This window comes from Lonchura striata, chromosome 3 (genome assembly GCF_046129695.1).
Source record: "Lonchura striata isolate bLonStr1 chromosome 3, bLonStr1.mat, whole genome shotgun sequence".
NCBI classification, from domain to species: Eukaryota; Metazoa; Chordata; class Aves; order Passeriformes; family Estrildidae; genus Lonchura; species Lonchura striata.
The window spans coordinates 13,739,488-13,757,989 of record NC_134605.1 but is presented as its reverse complement, the minus strand read 5'-3'; the positions used below and the strand labels follow the sequence as shown (position 1 = coordinate 13,757,989).

Below are 18,502 nucleotides of genomic sequence, written 5' to 3'. Positions count from 1 at the left end.
CAACCAGCTCTTATGGAAATGTGGCACACAATGTGAGTAAGAAATTATTATTAATGTGTGTCCTTGTATGCAAACAGTGCATCTGTTACAAATCTGATCTTAAGAACAAGGGACACAACAATATAACATCCACTATTCAAGCAGGTGATAATCTACAATTCATGTTTGAGGCTTTATTTTTGCCAAATATAGTTAAGATACAAAAGCTTCAAGTTATGAACAGACAGCTTTCTCTAACAATAATTAAAACTAATCTTTTCTTCACCATGCTTTTGTTAAGACACCTGACTATTATTCTATCTACATTAGAGATTGTAGAAGGGCAACATTTGAGATGTCTCAGAAATAAGCAGAATCACAGAAAAATGAAATAAAATACACTGTTTTCACCATGTCTGAACCAGCATATAAAGTATCAACAAAAGTAAAATTTATTTTTTACTTTTAGCAAATTTGAAATATGTATTACACTGTGAAAGGTATTTTAGCAACATAGCAAAAACCCCAGCAAAAAAATCAAGGCAGAGGGTTTTGTCATTCCAAAATATTATCCAGCAGTGCCATGCCATAATCTAAATTGCCAAAGGGCTTTTAAATTTCAACAGTGAAAACCAATTATAAAAGGAAAGGAAATACTTGCAAAGTATGTAACACATAATCCCCTCACACATAGCACTCCACTGCTCTGCAGAACTCTTCAGGCTAAGCATAAAGCTTTTTGTAAATGTCCCGCTATCCACACCCAAGATTAGTTTGTTTTTGTTCTTCCCATTCCCAGGGAAGAAGGAATGCACTTGTACCACTCTTGACTAGGTATCTGACAGTCTTAGATGCAAGCTAAGGAGAGCACTACAGACATAATAATAAAAAACTAGCAATTACCCTGAAAAGTCTGAAGTGCTTTATTTCAGAACAGGATGGGTTTTCAGGTAGTTCAGGTAGTTAAAGGCTATTAGAATGAATGATTAATGAGCAGATTAGGAATCTGCAGACAACACCTAGCTGGAAGAATCTGCCAGCACACTGGGGGATGTTGGCAAATAGGAGAAGGATCAGTCAAAAAAGATAAATCAAGGTGTCAATACAAAGTGGAAGACCCAACTGGCAGAGAGTACTGAGGACACGAGTGGGTAGGTCACAATAGGGGCCAACAGTGTGGGGTTATTATAGCACAAAGCAAACTCTTGCCCCTGTGCTGAAAGGAGCAGGAGTAACTACTCTGTGCTATTCACCCCCAGAGGCACTGACTGGAGACCACAAACCAAGAGGAAGGGTGTGAGAGGAATGGCTGGCTGCAGCACATCACCTCCTGAAGGTGACACTGAAAAAAAGATCCCTGCCTGTCATCTAGAATGTGCAACCAGGAACCTGCTAAACAGTTACATTGAGGGACCTATCTGAAATCATAAAAGTATATTCCTACTATTACAGTCTACTTTGGAAACATATCCTATGTGAAATCCAGAAACGGACACCAAGGAAATAGACTTGCATTTTCAAATCAGCTTTAATTAGGAAATAAAAAACCTGGAAGTTTCACATCACTGGCATTAAGCCATAAAATGTCATAATTCTGCTAATCCAAACAGGCAATATTAAAACATATTCACACAAGAATTACTATACATTACTTTATTCAATAATTCAATAATATTAAAATTCCAGGAGCACCTGGAACACCAAACTGGTAGGTTATGTAAGAACTCATAGTAAAAACAAAGATACAAAAGGTCCTAGCATACACACCAGCTAGTTCACTATAATTATATGATTTCATAATATTTTGACTCTCAAGTTTGCTTGCTTTTATGTACCAAACTATATATACATACTTGTCTGCATTCTTTGCCACTTTTGATATTAACTTAGATGTTGATGCTACTCTCATCAGCTTGTTACGACTGTCATCTGAACTCTCCCAAGCACTGTGAGCTTTTTCAACAGTCAAGGATTTCTTTATGCTAGAAGAAACAAAAAAAGTTTTACAATTACAAGATAATAATGTGACAATGTAGCAACTGGAACTCGTTTGCAAATGACAGATCAAGCAGCAGGAGACAAAAGCAGAGCTAGATCTTCCTTCAAGCTGCAGCATGAAACAGGGAAAAAAGATTAGTCAAAAAGTTCTAACTGGATGAATGAAAACAATTGAGCAAGACAATTGCCACATGTTTTATCTATTCTTTTCCATTTCCAAATGCTCTTACATAAAGACTGGAACAAAATATACTTCATTACTACATCACCAACAAATTACAGCAGTGGAAAAAATGAGGCTAAGTATATAAGCCTTAAAGAATAAACTATATTAAAAAAAAAATCAATTAAACAGATAACAATGTAATTTTTTTCCCTGATTAACTGTTCACCAGCTTTAGCACATTGATTTTTGAGGCAGAACAGTTCTATCAGATTAAAGTTTCATTAAATCCATGAATTCTGATGTAATTTTTCAGCAATCTTATTGCAGCCAATTTACACTAATGGGAACTTGCAAATTTTGCAGTCACTAGTTCAATAATTTCACATGTGCCTTCATCACAGAATACATGTTCAAAATGTTACCTAGCCCAAATTATCCTTCATCAGCTCATTTAGAGTTTGCACATGTCCTGCTAATAGTATCACACTTCATCCCGTCAGAAATGCTTTTTGCAGGAGTTAAGTCCTGAAATGCAACCTTAGAAATGGCAAGCTCCTTGTACAGCACCTCAAGAGGCTCAAAGGTCCTGTGACAAACAAGTTAATCAAATCAAGTCAAACCCTTAGGAGACTGAAAAAGGCATTTATTTTTCCCCACACTGCAAAAGATTAGTAAGCAAGACTTCAGACATCTTTACAGGGAGATACCAGGCAAGAGAACAACAGGCTGCAAGTTCAGCTTCAGACAACTTACAGGTTTGTGCAAGACATGGAGACAGAGCCTTTATGGAGTGTTATAACATGCACCAGTCAAGTGGAAGTTTAAATATTTACAAGAGCTGTGAATTCAAGCAATGCAAGACAACAATCTTGTGAACCAAACTGGTACATTTCAGAGTAATTAATTTAATTTACATTCTGTTTCAGTCTCTAAGTGCCAGAGAGTAAAAAAAAAATTTTACACCTTCCAAAACAGTAAGGTGGCAATGAATAAAAAAAAAAAAAAAAAAACCAAAAAAAAAACCATGTCAAGTGATCTGCATAGTTTTGAAACTCAAAAGCTACTATCCAAATTTTAAAAGCCATTTCCTTGACTTCAAAATTAAATCTAGTATCTCTAAAATGTAACCTTTCCCCCCACCGTGACTAATTCCCACAAAAATGAGTGGGAAATTAAGAAGCAATCCTAAATAAATTTCCGCATTTACTTAAGACAAGTAGTTCTATGATCCAGGTATAAAACCAGAACTTCACTCATGTAAAAAATCAAAGTAAGCCATCCTGCAACCTAGCAGGAATTTAAAAGGGAAGGGCCATGAAATAAAGAAATACCAACAAAAACAAAACTGCAGTCACTTCACATAATAATTTGAGAGTAAAAATTTCTGAACCAAAGGTTGCAATGATACTAGTACTTAAAAAATACTGTTATGAGACATAATAATGGCCATGTGGAAAATACATTCCATAATTCAGCTATGTCAGACAAAATCGATGAAGTGTATTTCAGAAAAGTCAAGTTAGAGTGATCATTAAATATTTTACAATCATGGCTGATTAGAGGTAATCTACTGTATTAGGATTTTAATCTGAGAACAAAAAAAATCTTAAAAATATATTCAAATAAAAACAGGCATTTTTATGTATTTGTTCTGCTGCAATGCATATTGAATGCATCTTCTCTAGCAGATAAAGTATCCAACCTTAACTCGATAATGAGATTAGAACTATTTCACATGACTTGTTGTCAAATATGAACTCAGAATCATTACAGTCATTTCTAGTTCTGTACTGTGGTACTGGGAAAACCTTTTAGCTGGAGCAGAACTCTTGCTTTCTGGAGTTTGCCTGTGTGTTTGGAGAGTCTGTGAGGAGGGCTGGGGAGAAGGTGATGCTTGAGTTTGTGCACTTTGATCATTAGAATGAGAGTCCTCTTTTTTTTCTTTTTGTCCAGGAGGTTTTTCCTTCTTTTTTTCTGTACCGCTGTAAAATAAAGTGTAACATAGGGAGGGAAAAAAGAGAACAAGCAAATAAATTAGCAAGGTGGGAGAAAATGTCCTCTGTGAAAAGATGGGAGAGGCATTTAACAACTTACTATAAAAAAACCACCAAAAGTACACTTTGATTATTTACTCAACCTCTTCATGTTTGCATTTTGCTGAAATAAGGTTTGTCCACTAGTTCCAACAATAAAAAACAGGGAGACATGAAAGATTATTTACATACTTCAGCTGTACTAGGTAAACTATAATTTTAAAATTAATACAACTTTGATTTGAGTGTGTCCTTCATTCGCAGGTTCTCCTACAGCATTCAAAGCTGACACAAACTGATGCTCCACAAATCTGCTGTCCCTCAGGAAGAAACCATCCTCTGCTTCAGAGCTCATTGACCACCTTGTCAAGGCAGGACTGTGACCTGTGGTGTCTCTCATTACTGTAAGCCCACCATGGAACTGTATTTGTGGACATACATGCTGCTGTCTTTGAGCTGCCACCAAAGCCCTGGAATGCTGGTGCTGGTCCCTGGACTCTCCTTGGCTGCACCAGAGCTCAAAGGAAATCATCCCTGAAAACTCATGGCTGTTTTGATCTGTAGTTGACTAATATCAGATTGTCTCACCACTTCTTTAATGCCTTCAGCCATGACAGCTGAGAACACATCTTTATTTTCATAGTGCTGTATTTATTAGTTTAATATTTGAAACAGATTTAAATACACGTCATTACCAACCTTAAATCTATTAAGAACCAAACCAAAGGTTTGCTAGGTAAACAGAAAGATTAATTAAAAGGTTCTTCTATTAAGTTACATACTTTACAATATACTGAATCACACAATACCAGGACCTGAAAGAGGAGAGTACTCTCGAGTGCATGGCCTAGCTCTTTTTTTAAGGAAAAAAATTTAAATCTTACAAGATAGATTTCTCAGTGAAGAAATAAAGCAAGATACAAACAACAGCTAAAAATGTAACAGAAAGATTTTTATCTTAGGGTCAAAGTAACCTGCAAAGTAAAGAAAGAGTATATACATGAACATGAGATTCCACATATTTTTTCCCTTACAACAATTTCCTCCCACCTTGAATTCTTGTACTACCAAAATTATTTGTATTTCCATTTATCTTTTCCCAAAACACAAAGAAAATAGCAAAACAACATTCAAAATGAAGTAATAAAAAATGAACATCCAATTTTAAGGTATCATTCTTAAAAAGACTTTTTGCTTCTTTTGTTACTTCAGTTAAATTGTATCATCTACCACTGAGACAAAGCCCCCAAGGCTTACAGGAGTTCAACTTTTCAAACTGTTTTCAGAGAAGAGATGCATTGAATAACAGGTCAAAACATGAATATGAAACCCAGGCAAATCTGTAAGGATCACTCAGGATTTCTACTGTAAAACATGCTATCTAGTTCAAAATGTCAATATAATCCATCAGAGTGACATTTTCTTTTCAAAAAAATCAGATGGAAACAAAACAAAGAGCTTTCACTTTTCTTGAGGGCATATATGTGATCACAGAGAACAAAGCTTGGAGAACTGTGGGGTTTTGATTAATAATTTATAGCCAAAAATCCTTAATTAACTGGTAGCATCGAAATTTATTATTATTTTTTAATCAGAATACTTAGCTTGTCTTGCTGGATGCAAAGCACACTACACTTAATTTTTCTGCATCCAGTTGCAAGAAATGCAATAAAAATTCTCAGAATCTCTTTTCACAGAAGAAAACAGAAATCCTCTCTATTCCTACTATGACAGGTACATACCACTTTTTGTAATGTCCTATTGAACAGTGACACATCAGCAATTCTGCAATTCACCTCTGCACTCCCCCCAACAGGTTCAGGTGAATACCACCTGCTGAGAGCAACAGATCAGCTAATTTATCAGTTCAGTCTCATATTTTCTGTGCTCCTACCCAAACCAATCTGATCTATCTCCTAGAAACCACAGATTCAGCGTGTCTTCACTGAACTTGTCACTGTGCATTATCTATTTCATTTCTTTGCCATGAGATTCACTCCTTAACTTTTTTGTTGGGCCATGAGAATCACTGGACCACTCTGCTTTCACTTGGGATTGTAGCACAAGGTACACTTGGATTCCAACAAAGTGCTTTTATCTACCACCAGGTTGCAAGAAGGTTTTTTTTTTGACTGGCGTTTTAATTTGGAAGGAAATAATGTAGAAATGTGGCAGCCTGAGTACTGAATATCTTTGCTCTGAATTTATTTGGTTTGCTCACCTCAGCTAAAATCTTCAGCTTAATTGTATTATGACTGGCTAGTACAGAGTGGCTCTCCCACTAATACCTCCTCTAGTAGGTCTTGTGTAACTCCTGAAATCAAATCAAAACCAGCATCTTTTCCTGTGGGTTTCTAAAGACTAGTTGTTCTGGGAAGCAGTCATTTAATGTGTCCAAAAATTCTTTCCAAAACTCATTTCTTCAGTCTAAAGTGAGTAGTTGAGAGCTATTACTATCTGTCCCAATTTTGCAGCTTCTCTGATTTCACTTACTACAGCATTTCATCCTTTGGACCACAATATATTGGCATCTACTGTGAATGGTGGTCACTCTGAAACATCAAGACTACTGTTATCAGATGTTTTCAGAAGAATGTTTAGTCTTAAGGAAAATGATCAAACAGGTCTCTGACAGTCATTGTTTGGTTGGGTTTTATTTGTACAAAGTATAAACCTGTTTCCATTCCAAACTACAGGATTGGAATTTTCTCAACACATCCATGATTTCACCTCTGTTAACAGGACAGTATCTACCTGCTGTTCAGGGAACATTCCTGGGCTCTGATTTTAGTGATTGCTGATATTTTAGCATGCCACTGCTGAAATGAGACATCCTGCTGCTGTGGAGTTACTGAGGTAGATGAATATATCCATGGTCTCAATGTTCAGGTTCACAGGACAAGATTAAACAGTCCAGGAAATGAAACTGCTCATTCATAAAAGAAATTCAATTCCAGTAGGGAATCTACTTTAGACACAAGCAGGCCTTCTGTTATTTTGGCTAGATGTATAGCTGCATACACTTAGAACATGAGAAGCCCTAGGCAGGCTACGGAGTCTGTTTAGAACCTAAAGGTTAATTCTCCATCAACAGATGACCTTGTCCACCTGCTGCATCAGTTCAAGCTTCAGCCTGAAGAAAAGCCTGGACAAGGTGGGGTGAAACATTCCAGTCTGCTTTGGTCTCCCTCCTTTTCAACACAACAAGTGTTAGGAATAAACATGGTTTCTCTGCCTTTGGAAGCAGATGGGACTACTATTGACATTTACTTGCCTTTCCCCTTTCTTGAGCTGGTCATTTTACAAAAGGGCAAATTTGTTTCTTCCAAACACGAAACAAATTTAATTAATAAAGACATGACTGTGAAAGGAACTCCTGGAAACAGAACCTTCCTTGGCCTTTCTAAAATATGTTTGTGAAGGGAGTTACGTGTCTTCAGCTGCACTGGAACCACCAACACCTCCCCTGGATAGTTATTCAGGGGCCCAGGGAGAGCTGCCCTCTGCATATATGAAGGTTTTCTCTTTTGGCCTACCCAGGTCTCCTTTTAAAGACCTTAACTCAGATGAAAGGGATGCCGGCCACTCCACTCTGCTCTTCTTATGTAGGCAAGTGTTGAGCAGCCAATGAATCAAGCAGGTGATTCAGCACAAATGCAAGCTGAACACCACGGGAACCGGACTGGCTCTCATCAAAGTGCCAAGAGCCACAGGGCTAAGATTAATGGAAAAGTGCTAACTAAGAAATACCTTCCTGCAGGAATGTCTTTTGTCCCTGATCCTGTTGCACTAGCAGATAGAGACATACACTGATCACTGATTTATTGTTGAAAAGTAAATGTAAAAATTCAATAAAAAGGAAGATGTGTAATCCTACACAGAGGAGAAGAGCAAAGAGTGGGGCACTACCCTCACTTTCCAAATTCCAAAGGGCACTAAAGCTTCTTCTGGATTGTTTTCATACAGTTTATATTTGCTTTCAGCATTTTTATTCCCTGAAGTATACAATTTCCCTGTCTTGCTGTACAGCACAATATTTACATCCACAGTAGAAGATAAACCACCAGAGTGGCTACCAGAGTACTCTACGGAGGCCAAGAATTTGTTCACATAACTTACCACAGTTACACATTAGAGTATTCTCTGCCCCGCGGCTATATCTGGCAGCTTGTTCTTCACAACAAACAAGAATAGGCACAAAACCTACTGCTGAAGAAGCCATGTAATCACTGTCTAACAGACCCATGGAAAAAAACAGTATAAGCAAACACTTCGTTTACTGTATGAAGCTGATAGTATTACATGGAGGAAAATCACGACTATTTAGTTCTTAGCTTATTTAACTTTCAAATTACTCAAGCAATGTAATTGCTTCATATTTGAGATCTGATACAGATATTTTTTTATTAGGACTAAGTAGTCATATTTTAGCTTAGATTTTCTACCCAAAAATGTAAACCTTTATCTTACACAATTTACTATTGTCTCATAATTATTTTGCTATTGCCTACTATTTACACTCCAGACAATGAAGTCAGTTTTGCCCTTTAATTTCCTTGAGGGAAGGAAGGGGGGGAGCAAAAAAACCAACAAAAGCGCGTATGAATACCAGAAGGAAAAATTTTCCATTTGTACTGGAAATACATTTTCCTATTCCCTTAGTGAGAATTCATTTTAGACACTACACACCACAGAAATACTCTCCATTTTTGAATTCTTTTTAAAACTCTTCTGTACACAGCCCAACAACATGGTAAATCTCCAAAGCTTATTTGTGCCTTACTGGACTTCAGGCAGCTCTGCTGAATGTTGTGCAGAGACAAAAATCAAACTCCTGCTCTGACTGGTTTTGGGTTTTTTTAATATATAAAAATCTGAATTTTAATAACAATTTGGATACCTTTTTGCAGCAGATGAAAGTGTTTCTTTTCTGGCAATAGAAATGGATGAACTGTGGCTCGTTTTCCTGCTTCCTGTACTCCCATTAGTTATACATGACATTGAGATAGCTTCTCGGAGGCTTGGCTGACCTAGGAAAAAGCAACATTAAAGAATGTTAGGTTTTATAGCTATATCCAAAGGTCCACATGAACAACAAAAAGCTCTCAGTTGTGGACCTGGTATCACACAGCAGCAGCATGAGCATTCAGGATAACCATGTGGTGACATATATTCATGAAACCTGGGACCCAAAGGCAGTCAAGAATATGTGTGATAGAGATCAGTTCCTCTAGTGATATGATATAATGAAATAATTATTAAGTTATTTAAAGGTTGTGATTCTAAAGATTAAAAAAAAAAAACAAGATTTTTCAGTTTCATTTCAGCTGCCCCTTCCATCTTAAAATACCTTTCAGTACATGCCCTATGGTGCAGCTATTAAGTTTCTGATACTGCTCACTGTGTAGAACATCTGCCACATCCAGTGAACATTACAGACTCTCCCCAGGGACAAATCAAGAGTGTATATGTGAAGAAGGCTGTTGTCAGTCAGATGCCCACTTCACTCATTGCAGAAGTTTAAAACTATGCACTGAATGTGGGAGGGGATTGCAAGGAAGACAAGGGGGATAAAAGGCTCTTCTATTTTCAGAGCTGAACACTAGCCTGGCAATTAGCTCCCAGACCTGATTCTTCCACAGAATGCCAGTGAAATACAAGGCATTTTACTCAAACCTGATGTTTCGTCTTTTCCCATTAACTGCATCTCTCTTTTTGTGTGCCTGTTTTATTTCCAAGTATTGAAGAAGAATTTTGCCCCTTCCTCTTTTAAAGTGCTAGACTTGTACTTTTCCCTTCTGAAGTATAAATCCCCTGAGAAAGATCTCTGGGCTAATCTCACATTAAGCATCCAAAAATCAGTGGTCACTTTTGAGGCCCTCTGTATCACATGCCCAGTTAACAGACAGCAAATTTCTGTTGTCTCTCATAGGGCTGTCACTCTGACTTCAGCAACAAACACAGAGGACACGACTGACAGAAAAATAACAGGTCTGTGTTCACGGTAGGCTTCAAATAGTGTGAGATAGATAAGGCATGAAGCCACACATTGAAGATAAAAGCGACGAGTAAAAGAGCAGTTGGGGAGAATCGACAGATCTGTGCACAGAAGACAAACTCACACAGATGCTCTTTCAAGCAGGTTGAGAGGCAAATTGATTCTTATTTTAAACTACCATATAATATACAAGAGATACCCATCAAGGGAATATTATATCTCAAAACTATTTGGATGAATGCAGAAATGGGCTGGCCTACACAAACCGAACAGTGCTTCAAATGCACCATGCAGCATGTGATCACATCTGAAATTCAGATCAGGAAAGCCAAAAGGATCATGTGGAATATCCCAGGCAGAAATGAGAATAAAGGAAGTCTGAAGTAAAGACACACTTAAAATCCAGAAACACTTCAAAGATCATTGTTCTTCCTAAATTCTGTATAAATCAATTTGGTATGATTCCTTCCAAGCAGTACTTTTCAGAGACTGTTTCATTTGCAACATAAACATTTGGAAGACAAAATTTGTTTTAGTATACTGCACAAAACCTCTGAAGCTCAAGATATTTTTTTTACCCCATGTAACTCAGACGAAAGAACAAAAGCGCATGAGCTTCGGAAGCACATTTACTGTAGAAGCCTATAAATTAGCTTCAGTGATAAAGTCATTTTCTTTGTGGAGAGGCATAATATCACGGTCTATGATTCACTCTTGAACTATATATGACCTTAGCATCTCTGTCTGCTCATTGTAATAGATTAATGTCTCTCCAACCAGCTTAGCATGGTTTTCCAGAAACATGAATCAGGACAATCAGCAGTAATTCCCAGCACAGTGGGTGAGCACCCAGTGGGATGTGTAAAGCACAACAGGGCTACAGACAGGGCAGAGGACTTACTAAGATGGGGAACACACTCTCAGAGTGGAAGGAGCACACTGCTATTTCTTTTATTTGCTACATCTAGAATAATTCCCCCTACTAGGTATGGAAAGTGTTGGTTCCTGCTTATGTCTAGGGACAAAACTGATTAAAAATAAAACTACATCAGTGTATATTCATGACAGGAATATGCACTGTTCCATGCAATGATGAACACAGTGACAATAAAAAAGGGATCCAGACAGCAGCTTTGGAATTGTTTTCCAGTAAGGTGGGCATTGATGATAGATTGGCAAAGTACTTCCAAATGTCAACAAGTGACATACAAAATCATATTTGAGATTAAGATTTTTGAATTGAAATAAAAACTACTTTTGCGAAATGACTGACAATTAAACATAACCCAGATTAAAAACTGCAGTGACAATTTTTTTCAAGTGTCAAAAATACATCAGGCTTTCTTACACTCCAGAACAAAATCTTGGTTAGTGTGCAAAACTCAATGTGCAATAAAATGTGAAAAAGCAAAAAAAAAAAAAAAAAACAGCAAAAAACTCCCCAACAAACAAAAATCCCAAAACCCCACACTCAACGCCCTTAAGAAACAAAACTTCTTCCAAATTCTCCATATATTGCATGTTAACTAGGTAGTCAAAAGTGACTTTGGAATACCTACTTTCAAAGGGATTAAATAAATTCAATTAATCATCTGCAATTATAAGTAAATTAAATGCATTTATATTTTAAATAATGAAAAGGAAAGGCAAGTTTTAGGTCCTGTGCACATGCCACGCAGTGAAACCTGGCCACTGACAGAGACACACAACAAGGATCTTCCCAGCTGGGTCAGAATTCCAAGGAAGCAGACCCACCAGTCCAAACCACACATCTCTTAATGACTTTTAACCAGGTCATCTCTGAGGTCAAAAGATGTCAAAAATTAACAACACTCTAACCTTCTCCACTGCAGAGATAATCCTTCATAGTAGTCAAGTGCTTTTGCTTCAGAGACCTGGAAATAATGAAGTGGCACAGGAGAACACAAATTCTAGATCAATACACTGAAACAATTGAGCTCTCCCAGCACCGGGCTGCACACCTCTGCCAATGTCATGTCATTCACCACCTGCTAGCATAAGCAGTCTGAAATTTTTCAGACTGAGTAGCACTAAACTTTATCTGCTAGTTTGGAACAAAAGCCAGATATAAACTGAAAGCAGAATGAAAGGCAGTGTATGGTGATCAGGATTAAAGCCAAATTGTCAGAGATCAAAGTGGTAAAAATGTCTTTTCTAAAAAGGATTCATCTCTGTTCTGATAATTTTCATAGAATAGTATCTGTAGAGTTCAAAAGAAACATTTTATTAACATCTGTCAAGTACACAAATGTGTGAATGAAAGATAAGTAGGGTTAGAAAAACCAGACCACAATAAACCAAAAATCTATTTCCAATTCTTTATCAGCCTTGATTAGCTTACTGGGAAAAAAATGAAACCAAGCTGTTAGAGAGAGTGGTAAGTTTGAAAATGTGTGTCCTGTGATAACATGATAGCATTTCCCTCCAAACATACAAGGTGCTGGAGCTGAGAATCAATTAGTAATTCACTTTTCCTCCCAGACACAAAACTTAGAATATTTTATGTTAAAATGTAGTTGATTCTGTTATCAAATATATTTGATGGAACAATTTCCTCAATATCTTTGTATTTGCTAATATTCTGACAAACTTTCTGTAAAATAATGTTCTAAACAGCCTTTCTTACAAGGAAAAGCCGAACACTTGTTTCTCTTCTTCAGGTAATTTCAATTTAAAGTAAGTAGCTGCAGCTACATTAAAGTTACTTCTCTGGGCACTTAATTCAAGTGGATTTAAAAGAAAAAGCTCAAGAAATGACACCTTACCATAAAAAAAAAAAAAAAAAATTGATTTTTTTAAGGAAGATTTTTCTTTTTTTTTCCCTATTAAGGCGATATCAAATATCAAATCCTTCAACAATCTTAAACTACTTCACTTTCAGCAAAACATGACAAAGACTTCTAGATTATAAATATATTACATGCCATGGGGTTTTCTGCCTGAAAGGACAGAAAACCAATTTAGTACTCTTACTCAACAAGTGTACAGTGTGTGTAAATCTCCAGAGAGCCCACAGAGTGAGCTGTGGAAAAACAGACAGAAATAGTTATAAGTATAGTGGAATATAAGATTTTATCTGCACTTCCTTCCTAACAGAACAACATCAAAATCAATAGAAATTATGACAAATCTCAGACTTAGTTGAAGGTGCTACAATGAATTGTATAAAAGCAGCTAATTCTAGTCATGGCTCTGTTTCCAGACTTTCAAAGGATGTCAAGTCCCTCAGTCCATGGAAGATGCTGGCAAAGAAACAGCCTGGGAGCCCTAAAACTCTCTTCAAAGAGAGTGCTGCATTCTGAAGGGTAGGGAAATATTTTCTTCAGCATTCTGTTTTATTCAACTACTTCACTTACATACTAAGAGTCAAATTTTGATTAAAGCTTCTTAGGTTGAAAAAGTGTCCTCCTCTTCTATCACATGAAGACAGGTCAGGGTGAGCCAATAGGTCTCAAATAACACAAAAACAAATCAGGATCAATAGTTCAGATCACTACCTATGGGTTATGCTGCTTCTTGTTTAATAATCAAATTTTAAAACAACTAAGTTTCAACAAACTTTATTACAGTAATTACAACTAGCTAAAAAAATAAACATTCTTTTTGTATTTTTTTAATTGAAAACAAATTTCACAGTTTTCAACAGACAGCTATTAAACATACATTATTTGTCATTTCCTATTAAAAGGAAAAGAACTACCCAAATAGAGGCATGTTGATAAGCAACAGTTTGAGAGTGTATAGCTAATGCATAAACAACCTGAGTTCCAAGGGCATCTCTCCTAGTAGGCAGATAAACCAACTTAGATATTAAGAGTAATTAAATATTTATTTTTAGATTTTTATGAATAGTGACTTAACCCACACATTTCTAACTTTAAATGACCCTCATAGTGATAGAAAACTAATTTTTCAGATGTTAGGGGAGCCACGTCTCTGTCCTTTGGGCAGGCACTTTAAAACACTACAGAAAACTGAAAGACTTGTTTGGCCAATTGCTTATTCAAATCACACAGCTCTTTCCCTTCTCCCTTCTATCTTATTTTGCCATACTTTCCCAGAGGCACCATCTACATGCTCAACCAACTGGCAAATGGCCTAATTCTAAGTGGAGGAAATAAAATTTAACTATGGTAATTTGAAACAATTTGATATACTCTGGCAAACAAGTGATGAAAAAGCTACTTAAGTGTCAGAAATAAGTTTTCATTTGAAAAAGTTAGTAGCAACACTGAACTCTTCCAACATTACAATTCTTAGTTTGATTATGGAGAACAGCAGAGTACCTACCACTCAAGGAAATTTACTTACACTGTTATAAAAGAAGTATATAGATGCACAAAACATACCCAAAACTGTAAGAAGCATATGGAAAAAGAATAAGGATACTTATCACCACAACCAAAAATATGCCTCTACAATGAACAAGATTATGTTACAGAACTTACAAAAAAACCTCTGAACTTTGTCCTTCACTTCTCCATCCTAAACTTGGTTAAGCCGGTTAGTAACCCTTAGTTCGTTAATGCCCTCTAGATCCAAATTATTTAAATAAAGAAAAATATATGAAGAACATCAGAACAGTAAGTGTAACAGAAAAAAAATAAAATATACAGTAAGTCAGAGCAGAAGATAGGAAAAAATTGTAAGACATGCAAAAAGAACAGATGGTACTAAAACCAATACCTGGGAAATGCATTAAGACCTCAAGAGTATCATTATTTGTTATGTGAGCATGCAGCCTGCAGACTTCAATAGGACTTTTCCCATGAGTAAAATGACCCATACACTAGCTTGCCAAGTTAGTTTAATATTGTGGATAAGAACCTGTATCCTACCGCTACCAAAAGCATTTTCCTATTTACACTTCTATTTTCTATTTCTTTAGCATTTACTGATTAGACAACATAAACACATACTCAGTTATTAGAACAACTCTGTTTATTGAATAGTGTAAAGACTTAAAAAAAACAAAACTCAAATCTGTCTTATGCTTTCATTAATGAAGCTTGCTGAACACCTGAAGTCAATTTTGTTAACATAAAACTAAATTACTTAATGTTAGTAAAATGAAACCATTGTTGAAATAAGGTAAAAATTACATCTGAAATACTTTGCTCACCATGAATGAGATGAGATGGACTTTGATAAGACATACAATTTCATACAAGAGAAGTGAGCAGGAAAAGAAGGAAAACTCAATGGGCTCCTCTTATAAAAGCCCACTGCACAAAGAAAAAAATAAGTAAAAAAATCCCTACCAACTGCATTTCCAGTACATACCTGCTTTTCCAGGTCCCTAAAATCACTGCTGTAAGTAAAATAAAATGCCTCTTGGTTTGCTACTCTTCATCTCATGGGAAACTCTCTCTGCAAACTGCCATCCACTATTCCAATTTCACTTTGTGAGTTGAATTTGCATATGGGTTATTTAATACTGATTCCTGTCCAAGCAATAGGAAATATTCTTCCAAAGGTTTAACCTTTGTCAAGTCCCTTCATTATTTCTGAGTCCAGAAAAAGGACATGAACTCTTTGTTTCTCTACAGGCAGACATCAGATGTAGTTTTTCAGGCACAGGCTCATACTCCAGTGAAATGATTAATCTGAGATATTTCACTAGTGCCATAGTGTGCCACAAACTTGTCTGCACACCCAGAGCCTGAGGGATAAATTCTCCCGTTACACACATTTTGACACCCTGGAAGATGTTAATAGGTTTACCAGGCACCAGCTGTGAGCCAATCTATCTTGCTGGCAGCCACAAGTACCAGACTGCTTTATGCTTTCTTTTTCTTCAGTGTCCAGGTAATCTTTGTTTTTGGAACTTTTTGTGAATGCTAACAGCATCAATCATGCATCAACAGCAGAGGCATGTGGTGACAGAGTGCAGAGCTGCCAAATGCAAATAATTTCCCACCAAAGAAATTCTTCTCCCCAAGCCATCTATTTAAAAAGAAAAGAAAGAGAGAAAGAAAAGAAATGAAACCCATAAACTCACCCCCACACTATGATCCCTACAAGCCCCATAGCTGCTGGGGACAGGATTCTTTACCAAGCTTTTTCTCATTTCTAACCCTCAACACTATCTTTGGACCTGGTAATATCTCCTTTGTGTAGTTATTCTTAGCTGGGTGCGGAGAAGGAGAAACACTATCACAATCTTTTTATATTGGAAAAGATTTACTCAATTTTGATTAACTTTACATTGGGAAGTTATGTGCAAACACTCCCAGCCTGCTTTTCACTGTGCAATACAGACAAGTGCTAACCCTGCTGCAATCTCTACTAGAGGTATTTTCCTTATACAGTATCTCCACTACATGATTTACTACTATGAGACACTCAGGTGCCAAAAAAACCACACCCTTTATCTTATCTTCTACAGTTCACAAATCCCTGAATGAAGAGCCATTTGCTTCTGAGACCCTAGGTACATGCCTCCTGAGAGAAAGCCCATGAGCTAGAAATAAAAATCTATCCTGACCATGTGAATTTTTTCGCTGGAGACTTGGACTAAGCTCAAAATAAGCATGTGACAGAAATGAAGGGGGAAAAAGAAAAATAAAGATTTAAAGGATAATGCAAAAACTTTATCTTCAGCTACTGTTTCAATCTGTCAATCTAAAATAAAGGAAATTAAGAACAGAGTTAGATCACCAGAGGTACCATGCAGACAAACTAGACAAAGGATGAAGAGACCACTTTTTTCACTAAGCCAAGTTATCAACTTCAGAGTAAGAAAAATAAGTGAAAAATGATCAGGATGGATTTGTCCCTTTCAGGATGATTCACTGTCTGCTCACAATACTTATTTTTAGCCAATGTATCCTCAAAAAAGTGTCCTCAAAGACACTGCTTAGGTGGCAACAAGAAAAAAAATGGAGAGGTTTTAGAAAACTCATTTCAGCAATAAGTAGAAGAGCCACCCTTCAAACTAGGTTAGTTTGATGGAAAGACTCAGGATGGCGTTTTCTGGTACTATTATTCTTGTTAAGTTCAGTTTGTTTTAAAAGTATTTCTCTCACTGTGTTGCCATACTTTAGATTAAACACATCCCCATGCATTCAGAAGGATATATACACATCTCTTCTCTTTACTCATTATTTTTGTCAGTATGTATTTAAGGGCTGCTGCAGAGAAAAATACTTTGTGATCGAAAGCCTTGGCATTTTTTTTAAGAAAATTTAACCATAATATTTTACATGAAAGTGCAATTATTGTAATGCAGAAATCCAGATTCTTGACAGGATCACAAACAACAAAATGAGTTTAGGAGGAACACAGTTACCTTTGCAGCAATCATGACTTGACAAGTAAGTCTGTTATATGCATGCATAATACTTCAAAGAAAATCTAACAATTACTTCTTTGAGTATTATTTTTTATGGCAATTCAGATAATCTTCTAATCCTACTTATTCAAAGAAATTATGCATTTATCTCTGTTAAAATATTTCAAGAGTTTTTTGGCCATTGAAAGAATTTAAAATATAGACATCAAAAGTAGAACCTAGGGTGTTGCAAAAAGTGATGTATGAACTTGTTTGAATCCCAAGTTTATGCTTCAAGTCTAATTTTAGTCTCTTAAAATTCCAGTCTCTGTATGTAAGCATTTTCTTCTGTGAATTCTATATACAGCTGATTTCATGATTAACAGTGAAGTTAATGTGTTGTCTGGTGGTACTGTGTAACTGAACACAATGGGAACACATCCATCACCAATTAAATACAGTGTCAATTAGCCATAATTCATTTAAGTTCAGTGAATTAGATCATATATGGACATATCTGTCCCTGTTCCCATCTCTTTCTTCACAGTTCCATGCTGTTGCCATTCATTTGTAGAGATATAATATAACCAAACTGAAGACATTCCACCCTTCCTCTGCTCTGCCTCCCACAAATACTTAGTTACTTTCTCACGGGACAAATGGACCTAGAGAATTCAGTATGGTCCCAAGACTCCTAGAAAGGAGACAGCCCCAAGGCATTTTGCAGAGCACAGGAAGATTGCCCTGCCTGTACACAGTTTGCTGGGTGTTAGACAACTCCAATGCAAAGGTTTTTAGCCATGTTTGTTCACATCCCAGCTCCTCTGCATTTAAATAGCAAGAATAAGGTACTGTGGTGCACATGTTCTGCCCATAGTTTTTCACTTGGATATTTTCTTTTTCTCATAATGGACAGCAGACAGCAGAGTGATTTAGTAAAAATATCTACTAAAGCCATATTTAAAAAGAGTTGGAAATAGAAGCTTCAATCTTGATGAGACCAGACATGTAAATTGGGTAGATAAAAGCTGCAT

General features: G+C 36.5%; 1 protein-coding gene across 3 annotated transcripts in view; it reads right to left on the bottom strand.

The window, feature by feature from the left end:
• The window catches only part of EML4 (EMAP like 4), a 145,425-nt gene that overhangs the window by 48,307 nt on the left and 78,616 nt on the right, over positions 1 to 18,502 (bottom strand). For 2 of the 3 annotated variants that reach the window (XM_021547584.3, XM_077781903.1), the window contains exons 3-5: positions 9,077 to 9,206; positions 3,952 to 4,125; positions 1,833 to 1,961 (exon numbers count right to left, since the gene is read on the bottom strand). In XM_021547584.3, the coding sequence (XP_021403259.1) occupies positions 1,833 to 1,961; positions 3,952 to 4,125; positions 9,077 to 9,206 (433 nt within the window). The remainder of the gene's footprint in view (positions 1 to 1,832; positions 1,962 to 3,951; positions 4,126 to 9,076; positions 9,207 to 18,502) is intronic. The other variant, XM_021547582.3, reaches the window with a different exon arrangement.